The sequence below is a fragment of the Apiospora kogelbergensis genome (genome assembly GCF_038363985.1).
Source record: "Apiospora kogelbergensis strain CBS 113332 chromosome Unknown utg000007l_segment0_segment0, whole genome shotgun sequence".
Classification (NCBI taxonomy): domain Eukaryota; kingdom Fungi; phylum Ascomycota; class Sordariomycetes; order Amphisphaeriales; family Apiosporaceae; genus Apiospora; species Apiospora kogelbergensis.
Window position 1 is genome coordinate 827413 of NW_027117424.1, and position 18736 is coordinate 846148.

Sequence of the window (18736 nt, forward strand, 5' to 3'; positions counted from 1 at the left end):
AGTCATCAAGATGTAGATGTCCATGACGTCGCATAATACAGCTAATTTTCCGTACAGAACTCTTTCTTCTATTGCCATGTTCGGGATCGGGAGAGCTGGTGTCTCGGGTTGTGGGGGTTGTGGAGGTCAATTTCGTACTCGATCGCCGCTAAGATCTCGTTGTCCGTCCTAGTCTTCTAGTCCAGTCGATGTGACAGTAGTGGGTTGCCCGCGAAGACTAGCTGGGCTTCTTCCGTATAGTGAATTTCGTCGCCACGTAGGATTCTTCGGTAGACGACCGGCAATCTGCCACTAGTTCCATGCCAATTGCCCCTCACGGGCATACGGTCACTACCCATCTCCCATGTAACGAATCTTCGGTGTCGTGCAGCATCGGCGCTAGAAAGTAGTCGGGTTCGGTCGCGGTCGGTCGGGAATCGTGCTGGGTCGAGCGGGAACCCCGCTCCATTTCTTTCGAGTTTTGAGTTTCGCTTCGCTGATCGCCTCGAATGCCTTGACTTGACCGGGTGTTCTTCTGAAAATGCCCAGGCCTTGGTGCCGAACCAACAATGTAGGCGAATAATAACTCGTTTAGTTGGGCGGTGATGTGCTCGGTAACTTTGGTGCCATGGTGATATCGTCGCGGAGATGAATTGCTTTAGGCTGGCTTCAGGCCACCAATTGAGAAAAAGGAGTAGGTATTGTACCTAGCTCGGACAGCCTGAAATGGCCCCCATACTGGTCAACGTGCCATGTGGTCAGCAGCGCAGCCACATCCTCTTGCCGACGGCGTGTAGAAGGAGGGCGTGTCTCATCGAGCTCATATTTTAATAGTAGCGTCTTAAGAGGATTTTGCATCAGATACCCGGCAAACAAAGTAGATTTCGGCTCAGCGTTTGAAAAGAATTGTTTTGCTAACCCCCTGTCCTTCACGCAACATTACCCCGCCTCCCCCACTAGATTGTGGTTGACTGAGCTAGACGACATACCAATCAACACCAGTAGTGGGCGGTGTTTGTATTGAAAGCATCTCCAATGTATCCAAGGTTTCAAATGTACCCGCCCTGACAAAGGACATGGTGCTTTCTAAGCGGTGAATAATAGTACCGTATACCATCGTGCCAGAGGTCGCAACACAGAGGGCGTACGCCTCACCTCCGAACATGGCGACCCAGTCCTGGAGGACAAAATCCTCCCTGAACTCGGCCATGGTCTTCTTGTTGTCCCTGGGGTCATTGCACAGAATCATGCATCGAAGCGGACGCAGCTTGAACGACTCCGTCCCAGCATTCGATGCCATGATGGCGACCTCGGTCAGATGAACGCGACCGTCACCAAGTATCTCCCAGCTCGATACCGAAGGATGACCAGGCAGGCCCTTCACTGTCATCTTCACATAAGACCCTAGATGCGACTGGGCCTCAGGTATGGGCATGAATGGGAGCATGGTGCCCTTGAGCGTTTGTAGTACAGGTTCGCCACTTGCTCCAGAAACCGCTTGTCTTGATGTTGCGATCTCTGTTTGGCACATGAAAAAAGACGGGCCGACCTTTTCTCGGACCTCGCACACAAACTCGAGGGGGTAAAGACCACAGACCATGTCTTCCACTTGCCGCGGTGTTTGAAACTGTTGGAGTGTCTGTCCCTTGAACCACTCAGTTGCTCCAATCACCGACATGATTGCCGGGGCTCGGGAGCTTGTGCTGCTACGGGACCTGCCAACCAGGAGAGGCGTCAGTTGATTGGCATAATAGAGGTTGGCGATTCTGGCCACCGTCCACAGTCGATCGATCTCTGCAGGGCCCCTGGCAATATCATCCATTTGCAGACCCGCGCACTGTATCACCAGGGCCGTCAGGCTGTTCAAGTCGAGAAGAAAGCGTTGCCCGGCCACTAAGGGCCTCCAGCGACGGTCCAACAAGACCATATCTGGGCGGATGATGCACTCCTGGAGCGTCCAGAGAGAAGTGAACCAACCGGCCGGAGAAGCCTTGACATCCCGACCGTCGGTGCTGTCCGTGATCCACAGCCCCGTGCTCTCTTGCGCTTCTTTTTCAATAGCCTTCTGCGCGAGGCCAATATCCACAGACCTCTCATAGCCAGGCATGCTGGCACGAGATAAGTATTGAAAACTGAGTGACGCGACGGCCGACTCCATCCCCGTCCAGCTGTCGACGTCGGCGAGCCATACCACGGCGGTGCTTGCGTTTCGGAAGATCTCGGCTTGTCTTGGAAGCTCTTGCTTGCAGATCTCACTCTGCCACTGGACTTCCATCTCCTGGGGTATGCAAAGAAGATCCATCCAGACGTAAGGCTCATTAAAGCCAGCATCTGATATCATCTGTGGGATGTCTCTCACATCGTACCGAGAAATGACAGGGACAAGCCATGGCACTCCATTGACTCGGATACCGGCTTCTTCACGCCATCGGCCCCAAGTATGACTTATGATGCTGTACTTGGCGCCTGGAAGCAGGCTGTCCATCTGCACTGTCTTCCGCTTCTCTATATCCCAGACATAATGGGGTAGGCCATCGAGTTTGGCGGCGACAACTCCCGATGGGCGTTCAAGCTTGAGCCAATGGCATGGATCAAAGGTCACCGGGATGCCCTGCCGATAATCTCGGAGCTTTAGGATTGGGCTTCTACCGACGTCAATCATTTCGTCCTGCTCGTCGCTTTCTTGGCCGATGCGGATATTCTCGAGGCAAGCGTACCCAATCCTCTCGGCCGCAGCTACGACGCTTGCCGATTTGATGAATTCTAACCGGAGGTGTGGCTCTGTTATACCTCGGTCACCAAGCTCCAGAAGGAAGAGCGTATATAGCTCTGAATGATAGGTGGAAACGTCCGAAATTGCGTCAGTCTCGTCTTCTCGCTCCGATAACTTCTGTGAAACGAGATCGCGGATCCAACAGTCGTCGTTATCTATTCTGTTGCCGATGCTTTGTAGGAGTTCCAGATCGGCCTCCGGGACGAGGTCCTCCAATAGTGCCTGGCTTCCCTCCTGGGATTCTACATCCTCCCCGTCATCAAAGCAGAGGGCGTATGCAAAGATGACACTCTTTACGTACTCCAGCTCGTAGTCTGCATCCCGCCCAGTCCACCACTCCGCTAGCAAGCGCATCACCTGATGCTGGGGAGGAGTAAAGATGGCGGGAAGCTTGGCTTCTTCATCGCCTTTGCCGTCGTCTTCGAACCTGAGAACACGGAACAGATTCTGTAGAGCTCGCACATACTTGGCTGAGGTCGAGGGTCCTCCGACGACAGCTTCGATCGCGAGACCCAAAGGCCCATCAACCGACTCTTGTTGCATAATTATCGGTGTCGCACCAGTTTCTCGGCATTCAACGTGTCAACCATCAATGTCTGGATTAGTAGGGAAGTGTGTTGCCCACGCGCCTGACAGAACTTCCTGGGCGGCAAATGAATTGCGGTTAGGAAAGAAAGACGGCTAAAGTCAGCTAGACAAGTCCTCTCTGAAGCTGTCTGTTTATTTTATTTTACGCCACCTGGTGACTTCAGCAGTCGCGGGGTCATGTTGCACTCGTGGCACAGCTGATTGGGCGTTGATGTTTGAGCAGTCATACATTCAGGCCGGCTCACCCAATTCATTCCAACCCAACTTGGTCGAGGACCGCCATCGTATGATTACCATCATCCAGCAATATTCGAGTTGGCCTCTAATTACATAGGAATCTGGCTACTAAGAAGGTAGCAGCTGGATAGGCAAGCATGGCATTACAGCAAGGCAGCTGGGATATCAATAGAGAAAGGCGTCCCTACTACAGTAGCTGTAAGCGATACGATGAATATAATTTGAAATGAAATAGATGAACCCAAACTTCATACCAGGGAGTACCTAACGCTATGCCAGCATGCAGTCGAAGGACCTTGCAGTATATTTGCATCCTTCTCCCATAAACAATATCCAATACGGGCGTATTGTTCTTCCTGGGCACTGCACCCGCGCTTCACGAAAAGCAATCCAGCGAAAAATTCCTTGACCCGTCCCTTCTTGCCACTCTTACAGGTTCCCAGCAGACCCACGGTTATGTTCTCTGAAAATGTTTCCATCAGCCACTGTACAATCTCGTTTTGTCGCTTATCCCAACCGAGATGCGGGGACCGATACCATGCGGGCACACGATCCTCAAGTTCGGATAGGTAATCCAGATGTACCGTCTGCACAGGGATGTCGGTAGAGCCTGTCGCCCGTTTCCAGGAGGGGACGACGTCAGCGAGCCTGGAGAACTTTCCAACGAACTCAACACGCCCATTGGCTTGAAACACCATTTTGCATAGTGAGGTAGGGCGGACAATCGTGCCTCTCGAGAGCTCAGGTGTCACCGAATGCTCGCTGATCTGCCAAGACCGTCCGCTGGGTGGTGCACGTATATGCACAAAGGACTGGGCCAGAAATGGCGAACGTTCGTTCAGGGCCCTAGCCAGTTGCAACTCCAATTCTTCGAGCCCAAATTCCCTACTGGGATCGGCACTCTCCCCTAGAACTAACCCAAACGTCTGCATAATACCGTATATACGGTCGCATGGACGCGACGCGAGTCTGTACCGGGCAGCCCCGTACAATGTTATCGGGCAATTTGCAGACAAGGCATGGCACCCGCTGATTTCGATTGATGTGAGAATATTTTCCAACTCCTCAAATAGGGGTTCCCACACGACACCCTCCTCTTCATCTACCAAGTTACAACGTATTTGGTGGTGAATAAACGTCCAGTCCGAGAACAAACGGGATAGTGTTAAGGAGGTCGAATTTGGCTTTGTCCCTCCCTGCTGAGGATAGTGGCGTCGCGACGGGCGAATGCTTCTTGAAGTGTCCAAAGAGATGTAAACCAATGATCACTAAAGATCGTCCTCAAGGACTGTGAAGTCTCATCAACCCACAGACGTCTTTTCTCTGCGTTCCGTCGGTAGTATATGTTGATACCGTTCAGCGAAGACTGCAGCTGGTCAACCTGCATTGTGGTCCACCAAGCAAATACCCTGTCAGCGTTCGCAAATATCGCAGCCTGACGGCCAATCTCAATCTTCTTCATTTCAGAGTCATGGCGTTGATCAATACATGCCACATCCACCCATACCCAGCCAGAACCATATGTAAGGCCGATTTGCTTCAGGACATTCTGGAACTCATCCACTGTGAAATGGCTTGGTATAATGGACGGGATATCCCAATCGATTCCGTGGACGATGATGGAGTTGTTGGATTGGGACGACTGAAACCGGCCCCAGGTATATGTGAGTATGTTGTAACGAGGCTCCTTCTCCGTTCCGTACACGTTGCCGTCTTGTCGTGTGAAAGAAGTCATGCAGTCGACCCTGAGTAGCCTTTGAGGCCAGTCAGTTGCCAATTTGGCAAGTGTGTTTGTGCCCATTGTGGATGACGAGCCAGCCTGATGTTGGTTGAGTAGCGATAGGTTGGATGCACCGTTATTAATGCTTCAAAATGCTTCAAAAATCATACAGCTTTCTAGATTCTGCATATCCCCTGTAATGTCAGGGGCCGATGTCATCTTTCAGCTTTAATACATAGCCCATGGCTTAGCTGGGGGCTGTCAGATGTCCAACTTCTCTTCTAAGCCTCTCTTGGCCGATCCATTTCACGGAGATTCATCTGACCTAAGATAGGGGTCCGGGGGGCGGTTTCTTACCTGAATAGCTAATAATAGCAGTTGTAACCTGTAACGCCTTTCAGGTCAGCAAAAGTACACTGAAGAATCGGAAGCAGTCAGCCCGGGATGTTACTTGCATATCATCACACGTGACATTTGATCGGGCTTGATTGAAATCCGCCCATTCAATGCGATCTGTCATTGTAGTTTCAACAACACTTTCATCGCACTTCAGCGCCGCCACATATACGCCCCATTCAGTTCTTGATGCACTAGCCGCGACAATGTCTACGGAAATCAAGTTCGACCGCAGTCCTTTCAGCATAAGCCGGCAAGATCTCCGAGAATGGCCTCGGAGATTGCTTCATGTCCCCACGATGCGTTCACATACCCGGTGCTCAGGAAACATTTACAACGGATTCCAACAACCCGCATACAATACGTTCTCTTATACATGGGGCCGGTTTGAGTTGATAAGAGAGAGTGATAGCAATGACGAAGAACGCCAAGTGCTTCCGGTGTCCAATATCACTTGGCCCATCCCCGAGATACGACCGGAAATCTTCAATGTGGAGGAGTTCCAGAATGCAATTCACAAGGCCAGTGCTGATACCGAATGGCTCTGGCTTGACGTGGCATGCATTGATCAGAAAGACGATTTGACGAGGGACGACGAGATTGGTCGTCAGGCCGCCATTTTCAACAACGCGGTGAATTCGTTCATTTGGCTGCATGCTACACCCTTGGATATCCTTCAACACCTTATTGACCTTCTATTCGAATCAGTGAGCTACATCGACAATAACTCGGAAGCGAAATATGCAGCGACGCATGAGATCGAAGACGAAGAACTTCCGAGCGACACAGGAAGATACGAGAAATGCATCGAAGACTCAGGTTGGATAGCCAAAGTCTGGGACACATTGTCAATCCTAGAGTCTGATCCTTGGTTTTCATCGCTGTGGACACTCCAAGAAGCCTACCTCAGGCAGGCTGGCATCATTCTCTCCAAAGAAGGATGCATGCCAGAGCGGCTCAACTACGATGTCGTGGGCCTAGCAAGCCTTTTAATGGCCTGGGGCGAAATAGACCGCGTAATCAGAGCAGAGACGAATGAGATCCGCAGATCGACTGGATCCCACGCCTCTTCTCTCTTGCCTGAAGCGGACCGACTCTTGGAGCGCATGGAGCGGCTCGGCCTCGAAGCCGGCGACAATCCTATCATTTTGTACTCCGCCGCCGGGTGCCGCCAGACGAAGTATAAGGAAGATCGCATCTACGGTATCATGCAGGTCTTCGGGTTCAGACTCGGGAAGACGACAAAGCCCGGAACGCATTACACACTGCAAGAGCTTGAGAAGCAGTTTGCCATAGCTCTACACGAGAGGTCCGCCGTCTGGGCTCAACTCTTCGTACATACCCAGCCACAACTTCCTGGATATCACTGGTGCATCAGTCAATCGTCGCGTTTACCTGCTTGTCTAGCACTCATCACTATGGGCACGAGATCCTGCTCAACGATAGAAATCTCCCAAGGTAGCACCGAGGCAGTCTTTTCGGGCCCCGCGTGTAGCTTTAGCGACTTAAAAGGGGCTTGGGACCGGACCAGAGCAGATGGGCGCTCAACCCTCAACTTTTGGCAGACCAGAGACACCGAACAAGGCACTATTCCTATTGAGGTTATCATTCTCGATAATAGTCATTTCGCAGCAAGACACGTACCTTCACATTTGCGGACGCTGGAGCATCATAACGAGTTGCATCCTCGGAACAAGTCAGTTGGGGAGCTATTAGCCAGTGACTCAGGCTGCACTTTGAAGGTATTTTTGCTAGGTCAGATCAGTTCTGATGCAGATACCAGCAATATTGATGAAGATGAAGAGATGTCCATTGGGGGCACAGAATTCCTGGCCTCTGTTGGGATTCTGGCACGCTTGGTACAATACGGCGGGGAGGAGCGTTGGCAGCGGATTGGTATAACGGTATGGGCCAACATACCTGGGTCTGCTATAGAAGATGTGGACTGGTGCAAGATAGACGCAATACTTGACTAGATCCGCACAGCCTATTTAATAACTATGAGTGATCCATAGGGGGCGTACGAGCTTGCTGAGGACTCTTGATCACCCTTCTTTACGATCCTGATCCACCAATGCTATTAACAGTTCCGGAGATATCAATGAAGCCTCTGCTATCCTGCTTGGTATCCGGATTTCGGTTACTGAGGCCACTGACTAGCAAATCACAGGTCCATCCACCGAGTATTTATCCAACCCGCTCGATCATCGCCCATGTGATCTCGTTAAATTTCCACGCAGGGCTCATCCACGTACACAGCGTCCCGCCATCATTCAATGCCACAGAATAGACTCTTTCGGCATTCAAGGTGTCATGCTACAGTCGATATTAACAGGAAATAGCTATGTGGTTGGATGGGTCAAGTTTGCAGCGTGGAAAACTTTAATAAGTTGAGCTGGAATCTCCTCCAGTCATACCATTAAACATCAAAGTGATTTGAGTTTAACAAACCTAAGCAAATGAGAAGTGAGGGAGGGTTTTCTGCTTGTTAGTTCACTTCGCAATCGACCGCTTAACCCCCAAATCTGTAACCGAGTTGAGGTCATCGAGCAAGTAAACCCGACACACTAGAATTTGGGTCTAGAAATGCATAAAATTCTGAAATTCATTCCGCCAGCTAATATCGTTTGCCTGACTAGTTCCTAGCATACTTGCAATTTGGAAAGTATCGAAGTCCGTCCCTGCCATATACTTCTACGTAACAAACCCCCTTCAGTATGGGTTTTCATTCAACCATAAAAGCCTTTCTCTTCTGCCCAACCCTCCCCATTACCTTGAAGGAAACTCAAAGTAGGTTCGGAAAGTTCACCTAGAATTTTCTTGAGCCACCAGTAATGCCAGACGAAGACTCCCATCCGCCTGTATAAATTAGGTATGTGGCTTTCATCATCAGCTCGCAAGATAATGGCAACCCCCATGCCATCTAGCCCTTGATATCCAGCGGTACTCGCATCCTCGCCAACCGTTGACGACGCCGCTAGAAGGCTATCTTGAAGGGTATTGCCGATAAGAAGCAACCTGGGTTTGCCATGTACCGGGTTATTTCTAACCCATTCGAGGCGGGCAGAGTACTGCAATGCGTCGGTTCGTGTCAACTCGCTTATCATGGCAGACTCGTACCTGTCATCCAGAAACATGGGGGTCGGGCCGAAATCGAGTAGGGACTGAGATGTGTTCAAGTCGTCACTACCCATACCCGATAACACCCTGGCAAATTCATCCAGAGTGATAGTCAGCCCTTCAAATCGAATAAGCAATGAATTGAGGCTCTTGTGATGATATGGTGTAAGTTTGACACGGGTGCCATACTCCTCGATTCGGCCAGCCTGTTGTTGTCGTGATACCGAAAGCTTCCAGTGGATAAACGCTTCCTCGGGTAGGCTCATCGCCGAATTCACCCGCCACGCCTTCCACTCGGGACAGCCTTTGCTCTGGATGATGAGCTGGCTCGCAACAGGATACTTCGTGATTAGTGCGGCCGCAAGCTGGTCTTTAAGCTCCTCCAGCGTGTAGTTCCTGTCACCGCGATAGAAAGGCGAAGATTTGCCCAGCTTAAGATCGTAAATCTGCATGATGCCGTAGACTCGATCATTCTGATTCTCTGGTCGAACGGTCCGATGGTGTGATGCGATGAGCAGAGCGAAAGGGTTTCCAAGATCGGGCCGTCCCGCGTGCAAATAGTAGCCCGGCTTTTGCCTTTGAACCGCTTCCAAAAAGCCGATCTTTTCACGCAGCCTTTGCTTGAAAACTTCTGCTTCTGGCCAGTTTTGGCGATGGGTGTACAGTACGTGGCACACGATGTTCCAGAGTAGGCTGATGTCCATCAGGCGAAGTAATCGCTTACTTCTCCCTTGGTCAACCCTCATCCAGATCTGGCTGGATTCTCTAGAGAGGATTGCTGCGTCCGGACTGAGGAATGCTTCCTGTAACGTCCACAATGAGGAGAACCAGTCATCCCGAATAAGGGTGTCGAGACAATGTTGAAGTTTAGGTAGAAGCTTCCGCAATGAGCTTTTATCTGAGGTTCTGTCGAATTGCAAGTTGGACGCATCATCCACCACCCGGTTTATCTCAGCCCACCAATCTTGCAGGTGTCTGTGAGAAAAGCCGTGAAGCCACACGAAAACTTGTGTAGCGCCTCCAAAGATCACGGCTTGGCGACCAATTTCTTCGAAGTATACCGGGAGCCGTTCGCCTGAGCTGTCCAGGGCCTGATTGATGCAGGCAATATCGAGCCAGACAAATTCTACATCCCCCTCGGTCGCCGCTGTAATAACCTTCTTGAGGTCTGTGGGGGTGAATCTGTCCCTCATTCGAGGCATAAAGTCGCTCCAGGTGATGCCGCCGACGCTGAGGTAACTCGCCGTTTCGTACCCAGCCTCATCGCTTACACCACATCGGTATGCGAAACGTCCCCATGTGTAGGTTATGGCGTTATATCGAGGCTGGAACCGTTGTTGGTGGTCAGAACCGTCTTCCCAGCTGTAAATATTGCCGGGTTGCCACTCGCAGGACGTCATGGAGCTGACGTGCAGTAAGCGACGGGGCCAGCCAGCCACCCAATGGATCGCTTCCGTTGTTCATGTTCCAGCTTCGACGGCAATGGGAATTCGCTGTCCTTTGGATATGAAAACTAGCTCTGGAATGTCCGGTGATAGGGAGGTGAAGAAGCTTGCGAACTGTTGGAACTTTGAGCTTTTGCGAGCCGATATCTATGGCCAACTTGCAAACACTCGTGGTCAGGATCAGTTACGTCAACTGTGAAACTTGGTTCTGAGCCAGCAGGGATTCGTTCGTCTTACGCAGCCCTGTGGACAGCACCGGTGGCTTATGAGGGGTAGTGAAAACACGCAGTACGAAAGACAGGGCCATCAATCGTTATTGGTGCCGGCACTCCAGATCAAGAGCGAAGTTCTTAGGTTGCTGCGGCCTTTGATCGAGATAATACGTGATATCCTGTATAAATAGCTTTGATGAAAGAGAGAAAAAGAAGGTAAGGATTGGAGCTATTCTGGCTATGGCTGTACAGCAGCTGAAAAGAGGCTTTGTACCTATCAGATGCACGTGACTTTGTGATACCATAGTCGCCGCACTGGACCTGCTACAGTAGGTGCATACTGCCACTAATCAGATAGATCAATTCTTCATGTCGGGCATGGTCATTTCAGGCTGTCTAACCTAACTGAATATTTATGCTACCCAACTTTCCCATATTTTTGGCTACACACTTGCGCCCCTGAAAGTTTGATATGTATAGCTTAGCTTTAAACGCGAATTAAAAAGGCAGGATACCCTCGACTTAGCCAATGCAACTACGAGCTGGTCGCCAGTGACCAGGAGATCGCGGAAAATGATCCTGTCTAGCTTCACAGTCAAACAATGGGTAAAACCGAAGAAACAGGCTTTACTAGCGAATGGAATGACGACTGCGAATGGCCGCGAAGGCTGCTACATGTCAAGACTCTGACTAGCTATGAGTGGCAGCCCGGAAACCAGTACGGGGGCCGCAAGAGCCCCATATACAATGCCGTCTCGTACACCTGGGGCCGCTGGAAGCTTAACGACGACCACCCTAGCTGTAGCACCACGCCAACGCTTCCTGTAAAGGGGATTACGTGGGTCGAACATATGCCACGCATCGATCCGGAGCACTTCAGTGTCACGGAGCTTATGGCGATACTGCAGGTTGCGGCGCGGCCTGCGTCAGGGTATCCGGCCGCCGAGTTCGTTTGGCTCGACGTGGCCTGTATCGACCAGACGTCTGGCAGCCCCGTGTACTACAACGAGATAGGCCGGCAGGCCACCATCTTCCGACTCGCCGCGGATGTATTTGTGTGGCTTACGACACGCTCGAGCACCCAATTAGACACTTGGGCCCGCGAGCTAGACGCGCTCCTGGACCTGCGCGCCAACGACAGGATGACTCTGAATAACGCCAAACGACTAAATGTGGACCCGACTTCCGCAGTCTGTGGCCGCCTCGATACGCGACGAGGCTATGTCGAAGACCTCGGGCGCGACCCATGGTTTTCATCGCTATGGACCCTGCAGGAGGCATTTTTATGCCCTGGGGCCATCTTCCTTGGGCGTGATGGCATGGCGGAGGCCATGAAAAAAAACTATGTCTTATCAGTCTGGGGAAGAAAAGAGGGCTTTCTATACCTGCATACTGCGCGACTTCGTGCGAGTCTGCCACATTCTTAAATCAGATGCCGATGCAGACATGCTGAATTTTCCCGATAATAAACAGGCAAACATGTCGGCCAAGGCGCTGCAAGCTTCCATCTCGAAACTTGGGATCACTGACAATGTTGCCAGGCAGCCAGAATTCGACTTTGCGGATACGCAGTCACATGAAGTCCATAAAGCCATACCAGGGAACCCACTGAGCTTGCTCGCTGGTTCCGCCGACAGGACCACGATATATCCATGCGATAGGATCTATGGGATCATGCAGGTCTTCGAATTTAAGCTGGGCAATGCTTCTCCCGAGGTTGAAAAACGGACCTATAGCGTCGAGGAGCTCCAAGAACAACTTGGCGTCTGCGTGCTCGAAAGCCATCCGATCAGCAGCCAGCTTGTTGCGCATCGGGACACGGGGCAACTCGGGCGTCGTAACTGGAGTATCAGCCCCTTGGTCCAACTTCCTCAGATGGCCCACGACTTCTGGCGGCACGTTTGCTCCTACCCGGAGAACGCCGGCGATGAGCACAAAGTGGCCAAGGGGACACAAGGGGCGACAATGCGGGCCGAAGCCGTCGGCGGGGAGCTGCTTGCCTCTTTCACAGGCACTGCAATACCACTGCGTGAATTTCTAGCCGTGCTTGAATTCGAAAGGGATTCGTCAGCCGTGCAGCTGACCTTGGATGAGAAGTGGGAGACGGCAAGTTTCGGTGAATTCACGGAGAACTACTCCTTCAGCTCCACGAGGCTGAAGCGACTCCTTGCCAGGCATCCTCAGACCTGGGTCCTACTACTGGGTAGGATAAGGCCTCCAGAGCGAAAGAAACAGCGGTCTTTCGTTGATTATGTCACTTTCCAGGACTGGGGCCTTGGGCTTCTTCTGTGCCCGCTCTCAGACTCAAGCCTGGGTCAGTACTACAGGCTCGGCACGATGGCCTGGGACCTCGCTACAATTCGAAGTATATATACGCTTACCCATCAAAATACTACGATAGTCGTTCCAGATGCTATGAAATATTTGGACGGTTGTTGTGGTGATGGCTGGGAGCCTCTGACAGGATATTTCGGCTAGCAGAACAGGATCTAGACTTGTAGTGGTATCCCACGCAACTGAAGGGCGGTGTGCTTAAGGAAACGGAATTATTGCAAACGGCCCTCTACCACAGTCATTAGATTGGATGATAATTTGAATAAACACAACCACATCCGGCTAGATACTAACGATCCGTTCCGCACTCCTACAGAAGGCTTAATCATAGGAGAATTGCGCTTGGTATTAGGTGATGAGGGGCAGTATAGCAATGCACACAACACCGTCTGAAACAACCCCGTACGCTGTCCTCGCGGCATCAACACCGCAGCTTAGCATAATGCCACGACGCGATTCTCCCGCTGTTTGGAATGCGGCCAAGATCAGGGTCATGGGATGTGGAGAGATGCCGCTTTGATTTGTGTTAGGACAGAAACCTAGCTTCCAAGTATTATACCAGCTCCAATTCTTCAGTGTTTGAGAGCATTTGTCTCATCTCCCCTCTTAGTCTTTCATCGGTCTCAGTATCTTGCGGGCTCAAGATCCTCACGAATTGAGATCCATCGATAATGAAGTCCTCAAAATCATCTGGGCTCGGATATATGGACCAGACACAAAGTCCTAGTCTCTGGTAAGCAGAATCAGAAGGACCAGATGACTTAGATGGGACCTGTCGAACTATCAAGCCGACATGCTGATCCCCAAATCCGAAGCCCTCAGTCCCCCCTGTGGGATCGTGTCTGAGGTGGCCCAGTAATAAGACCCGTACGTCCACGCTCTTGCGTGCATGGTACTCCAACACGTGGCTGGTATACTGGCGCCAAGCTCCTCTTTGTGTGTCGTCTATCTTTCTTTGTAGAAGTAGGTCGTTGTGCGAGAAAGCTAAGAATTCGCTCATTGTGCTAGGCTCTGCTGCACTATTGGCAAAGAAATTTGGCGATTCCGCACCTCGTCTGAGGTGATTAAATCTCGCACTGCGCTTCGGGTCGACGATTTGGGCTACGTGATCGTCCAGATACAGAGCCGGAGTTCCCGCAACAGGCGATGGCCGGTGGTAGAAAGCAGACGCATTGTCGCGTACCAGCTGAGTAGTGAAAAGCAAGGACCAGTTGCTATGACGCCGCCGCCGCCGCCGCCCTCCCGGATGGTGGCGCTGCAACTGGCCATATTGAGGAGACGGAAAGCCTCGGGCACTCTTGTATCCTGCGTAATGCACCAAGAGAGGCCGTCCCTTGGTTCGGACGCGTGGAGAAAGAGCTGCCCCAACAGCGGAGATCGTTTGTTCAGCGCAAGCCCGAACTCCTGCACTAGCGAGTCCAGTGTGGGGTGCTCGTTGCCGCGGAGGGCCTGGCCAACACGAATATTGTAGACCTGCATAATGGCATAAACTCTATCCTCTTCTCTCGTCGTCTTGCGGTGCTTCGCGATGGCATACTGTAGATTTGGATTGGTGGCAAACGTGTATGAGTAACCAGTTTGCTGAAGTTTTGTTGTCATGTTGTATATAATGTGTCGAATAGGCTCGTCATACAAGGCTGCTTCCATGCCTTGTAGAATTCGGGATAGTTGGGTATAGATGTTTTTACAGGTGTTCATAATCATGAACATGTGTAGGTGAAATCCGGAATCGGTCATAACTGGATCTCCGGAGGTAGTTAACGCCACAGAATCGTTTCTAAGGACAGATTCCTGCAGTGTCCATAAAGACGAAAAATAGGGATCGTTAAATATCGTCTCGAGGGCATTGCTGAGTAGCTGTATGATACCTGCCGGTAATTCTTCGACGAGATTCGAATTCCACAGCATTGGCCCTTTTTCGTCAAGGACGTTGTATGCCGCCCGCAGGTCTGCTTCCGAGGTCCTGGATAGCCATGTGAGAACCTTGGAGGCTTTCTTGAAAATACTGGCCTGTCTTCCCACTTCATCCATCTTGATAGAGTCGTCCTCCTGGTCAATGCAAGCAACGTCCAACCAAGCCCACTCTACACCATTCATGCGCATGGAATCCACGACCTTATGGAAGGCAGCCAGAGTGAAATGGCTTTCCATTATAGGAGGAACCTTCCATTTCAGCCCTCGCACAGGCAAAGTCCTTGGTACTGTGGGTGCATAATCTTCCCAGCGACCCCATGTATAGCTCAGGATGTTATAGGCTGGACATGTTTCTCCATTGTAGGTGTTGGCACCCACCCTCTCATACGAAGTCATGGATGAGATATGTAAGAGCCGTCGAGGCCAGTAGTCCTCAATATCAGGTGCAATGTCGCGCACAGCCTCGTGAGGGGCTATGATCGAAAGAGCCGATGAGGACATGTTGATCAGTTTATACCAAGGCGGTAAGCGACGGGCTGCGGTCGGTTGATTAGATTAATCGTATGCGTTGAGAAACGAATGCGTCGAGGATTGAAGGGCTATCTTGGGCATAGGGGCCGGCCGAATAACTACCCCGCCAATTCCGCTCATGTTTTACGGTGACTCAATCTCTTGTCCCACTGTCACGGTTGCTGCCTTGTCAACTACGTCCGACAGCTGCCGGTTAAGCTTACCCTAGCTTTTGTCAGCTGCCAAATTTACCTATAGAAATTTAGAAAAGTGACGGGGAAGGTGGTAGTGGCATACGTTTCCTGTATACCCCCCCTCGCTGTTACCGTCCGATGACTGATGTTGCCCAATAAGATGCGGAAGCAACGATGTGGTGGGAACGCCGAAGTCGAATAAAGGACTGCAGGCTGCCAAACACTTCACACCATGTCTTTCTTTGTAGCTAGGTCGCCGACTATCTGAAGTCTGTCTTACACACTGTACATGTTAATGGCGTATTTGAGGTAGAGCAAACGTCTCACTCCAAACCATCCCCAAACCCCCTCCATCAATTTTTCAAGTCGTCTCGAAAATTCGATCAAATGGCTGTTCCCTGCCACTCATTCGGCTTGGGGGCGGTCGAGTCCTACTGGCCCCGCAGGCTTCTCCGCGTCACCGACTTTACTTCTCTTCCCATATCTGCCAGAGGAGACAAAGTCTTTTATGATCATACTGCGCGCCCCCGCTACAACATCATCTCCTACACGTGGGGCCGGTACGTCGCTAAGCCAGATCAAAACGGCACAGCAATTGACATTCGAGGTTTGCCTTGGCCTGTGCCCCGGATACATTATGACCCTTCTGCACCAGAATCCACTGGGACGGGTTTTATAGGCGACCAATTCAAGCAGGTGCTTGGCAAGATCGGGCAAGACACACAGTTCGTGTGGGTCGACGTCGCATGCATTCCTCAGAAGGGTAGTTCAGGCCTCACCCCCGAGCTTCAGCAGGAGGCTGATGACGAAATCGGACACCAAGCAGGCATTTTCGACAGGGCGAACCAGGCTTACGTGTGGCTGCACCAGATGTCGACTGACAGACTGAGCCAGGCTATAGAAGGGCTTCGTCGGTGTGACTGGGATGTGGCGAAGGACCTCTTTTCTGACCCATGGTTCACATCTCTGTGGACACTTCAGGAGGGCTATCTCCGCAAAGACGCTATACTATTATCATGCGAAGGTGACAATATCATCTCACCCCGAGACAGGTCTCCTATCACTCTTGGAAAGCTGATGAGCCTCACTGATGACCTTGTGCATCGCGGCCAGTCAATATTCTACGACAGGTTTCGCTACGCTGGCATCGAAACCCTACTTTCGGAAAACCCATTAGTCTTGCTCGGCGTTGTTCCACATCGCAAGGTCACCGAAGATCCAGACAAGGTCTGCGGGATCATGCAGATCTTCGGGCTTAAGCTAGACCGATCCTTGGGGCTCGATGAGCTCCGTAGCGAGTTTGCGAAACAGATCATTTGCAAATCCCCGGTTGTCAGCCAAGCCTTCACGCATGCTATCGAGGGCGCAATCCCGTCCTGGAGGATCCCCATACCTTCGCCGGCCAAGTACAGTAGCCACGAAGGGTCGGATCAACAGGGGGTCGATAGCGTGAAGCTAAGTAATTCCAGCGTCAGCATCGGCATCTCTTACGAGGAGAGCGGAGGGAGACCTCAAGCCCCTTATGACCACACAAAGCTGGTACCTAAAGAGTTCTACAACATGGTGGAATTACCTTGGGAAGGCCGCGCCCAGATCAGCTTCGATGAGCATGGCGACATGGTATTCGAGGGCAGGCTAATAAAACTGAAATACGTGCAAACTCTTCTCAGGGAGTCGGATCCCGCGGTGCGCTTGGGAACAGACAACAGACACACTGAATGGCTGCAGGAAACCCACGGCGAGTTCGTCAACTCGTGCCGCTGCTCCGTATACCTCGACAAAAGCAGTAACGATGGTTTCAACCCCTACATGGCCATGGCTCGAGATCCACTGAATCAAATGCCGGCAAACCCTTTAACTGAAATTGACAGGCTGGTCAAAAAGCATCCGCATGGTTACGTTTTCGTGCTGGGGAAGTTTCAATCAAGGAACGAGGTGGCGTATTTGGGTATCTTGGTGGGACAATTCAAGAAAGAAGGCACGCGAGTGACGCGTAGGTACGGATTCTGCACATGGAGCGTCGAGCTGAACGATGAGGAGTGGATTTATCGAAGGGTGACTATTCAGTAATTCATAGCTAACAAGGTTCTTGGGTACCTCAAATGTAGATACGCTATTTAACTAATAGGTTCTACAATAGTTAATACTCAACAGTGGATGAGTAAGCATTCCAACAGAATCGGTTGTGCCACAGATGACACAAGGTGGTGTTGGCATTTAATAAGCATGACATCCCACAATTGACCAGGCTGACCACATATTGCATCTGACACATATTATGTTACTTCCAGATATTGCCCCTGGACTTTTGCGCCTTCGTTATCGCAACTAAGTGTCTTCTTATATCACTATACCTGACGCCTAGCACAATTCAATGGCGTCTATTACCACCATTGCGGGGTATCACGAGAGAGAGGGCTACATCAACGGCACCTACACAATGCAAGGTGCGTTACTTGAGAAGCCTCGTCTGCGGCACAGAGTGAGGATGCAACTCGAGCGCTGGCCCTTGCGGGCTGCGTATGCCTTCTCTAGGGCCTGGGACAAAGGGCTCGATAGCACACGTCGCCTCGCCAAAGAGGAAGACCGATTGGGGAACTGGCCCCGCCGACTTTTGCATGTTCCGAGCATGACGTCGTACGAATGGAGGCCGGGAAACTGGTACGGTCCTCACCTATCCCCGAGATACAATGCTATTTCTTATACATGGGGCCGGTGGTCCTTAGAGAAAATGAGAATGCCTAGCGTCGAGGCAATTGCTATCAAAGGAGTACCATGGACGATTCCAAGGGTTGACCCCAAACACTTCACAAAAGAAGAATTCGAAGCCGCTCTCCGCCGTGCAACTAGGGACAGGGAGAGAGGGAAGCCTAGTGAGACATCGGGTGCGAAAACATTGGACTGGGTATGGCTTGATGTTGCCTGTATAGATCAGCGCAACTATGTACCGGGGTCGGCGGCAGAGGTCGGCCGACAGGCGCAGATCTTTGGGTCAGCTTCTGAGGTCTACATCTGGCTCCCAGGAGTAAGCCCACTGGCTCTCCATGCCGTGGGACAGACTATCAAAGAACGCATGAATATGGGTGCAGAGGCACAGATACATGACATTATAGGAGATCATGTGTCTAGGCTCCTTGCTAACCCGTGGTTCTCTTCCTTGTGGACACTTCAGGAAGCCTTCCTCCTCGGAGGGGCAGACGGCATTTTTATGCCCCAAGACGCAGATGCAGGACCACGAGATGGCGCCGAATTGAATTTTAACGACCTCATAGGGTTCTACGTTTAACATTCTGCCCTTCTCGAGAAGCATACAT

General features: G+C 51.3%; 9 protein-coding genes across 9 annotated transcripts; 5 read left to right on the forward strand and 4 right to left on the reverse strand.

The window, feature by feature from the left end:
• Positions 1 to 955: 955 nt before the first annotated feature.
• On the reverse strand, positions 956 to 3295 carry PG998_010611 (uncharacterized protein; the record flags this gene model as incomplete). Its single annotated transcript, XM_066877427.1, has 1 exon — positions 956 to 3295. One exon carries the CDS (start codon positions 3293 to 3295, stop codon positions 956 to 958), a length of 2340 nt encoding a protein of 779 aa, XP_066726481.1.
• A 1447-nt stretch (positions 3296 to 4742) lies between these two features.
• On the reverse strand, positions 4743 to 5378 carry PG998_010612 (uncharacterized protein; the record flags this gene model as incomplete). The annotated part of the gene is made up of 1 exon (XM_066877428.1): positions 4743 to 5378. The coding sequence occupies one exon, from the start codon at positions 5376 to 5378 to the stop codon at positions 4743 to 4745; it is 636 nt and encodes a 211-aa protein (XP_066726482.1).
• Positions 5379 to 5899: 521 nt separating this feature from the next.
• Positions 5900 to 7669, forward strand: PG998_010613 (uncharacterized protein; the record flags this gene model as incomplete). Its single annotated transcript, XM_066877429.1, has 1 exon — positions 5900 to 7669. The coding sequence occupies one exon, from the start codon at positions 5900 to 5902 to the stop codon at positions 7667 to 7669; it is 1770 nt and encodes a 589-aa protein (XP_066726483.1).
• Positions 7670 to 8498: 829 nt separating this feature from the next.
• PG998_010614 (uncharacterized protein) lies at positions 8499 to 10213 on the reverse strand (the record flags this gene model as incomplete). The annotated part of the gene is made up of 2 exons (XM_066877430.1): positions 8499 to 8502; positions 8814 to 10213. The coding sequence occupies 2 exons, from the start codon at positions 10211 to 10213 to the stop codon at positions 8499 to 8501; spliced, it is 1404 nt and encodes a 467-aa protein (XP_066726484.1).
• An 859-nt stretch (positions 10214 to 11072) lies between these two features.
• PG998_010615 (uncharacterized protein) lies at positions 11073 to 11897 on the forward strand (the record flags this gene model as incomplete). The annotated part of the gene is made up of 1 exon (XM_066877431.1): positions 11073 to 11897. One exon carries the CDS (start codon positions 11073 to 11075, stop codon positions 11895 to 11897), a length of 825 nt encoding a protein of 274 aa, XP_066726485.1.
• Positions 11898 to 11949: 52 nt separating this feature from the next.
• Positions 11950 to 12948, forward strand: PG998_010616 (uncharacterized protein; the record flags this gene model as incomplete). The annotated part of the gene is made up of 1 exon (XM_066877432.1): positions 11950 to 12948. One exon carries the CDS (start codon positions 11950 to 11952, stop codon positions 12946 to 12948), a length of 999 nt encoding a protein of 332 aa, XP_066726486.1.
• Positions 12949 to 13905: 957 nt separating this feature from the next.
• On the reverse strand, positions 13906 to 15219 carry PG998_010617 (uncharacterized protein; the record flags this gene model as incomplete). Its single annotated transcript, XM_066877433.1, has 1 exon — positions 13906 to 15219. One exon carries the CDS (start codon positions 15217 to 15219, stop codon positions 13906 to 13908), a length of 1314 nt encoding a protein of 437 aa, XP_066726487.1.
• Positions 15220 to 15809: 590 nt separating this feature from the next.
• On the forward strand, positions 15810 to 17492 carry PG998_010618 (uncharacterized protein; the record flags this gene model as incomplete). Its single annotated transcript, XM_066877434.1, has 1 exon — positions 15810 to 17492. One exon carries the CDS (start codon positions 15810 to 15812, stop codon positions 17490 to 17492), a length of 1683 nt encoding a protein of 560 aa, XP_066726488.1.
• A 304-nt stretch (positions 17493 to 17796) lies between these two features.
• On the forward strand, positions 17797 to 18708 carry PG998_010619 (uncharacterized protein; the record flags this gene model as incomplete). The annotated part of the gene is made up of 1 exon (XM_066877435.1): positions 17797 to 18708. The coding sequence occupies one exon, from the start codon at positions 17797 to 17799 to the stop codon at positions 18706 to 18708; it is 912 nt and encodes a 303-aa protein (XP_066726489.1).
• Between the last annotated feature and the right edge of the window lie 28 nt (positions 18709 to 18736).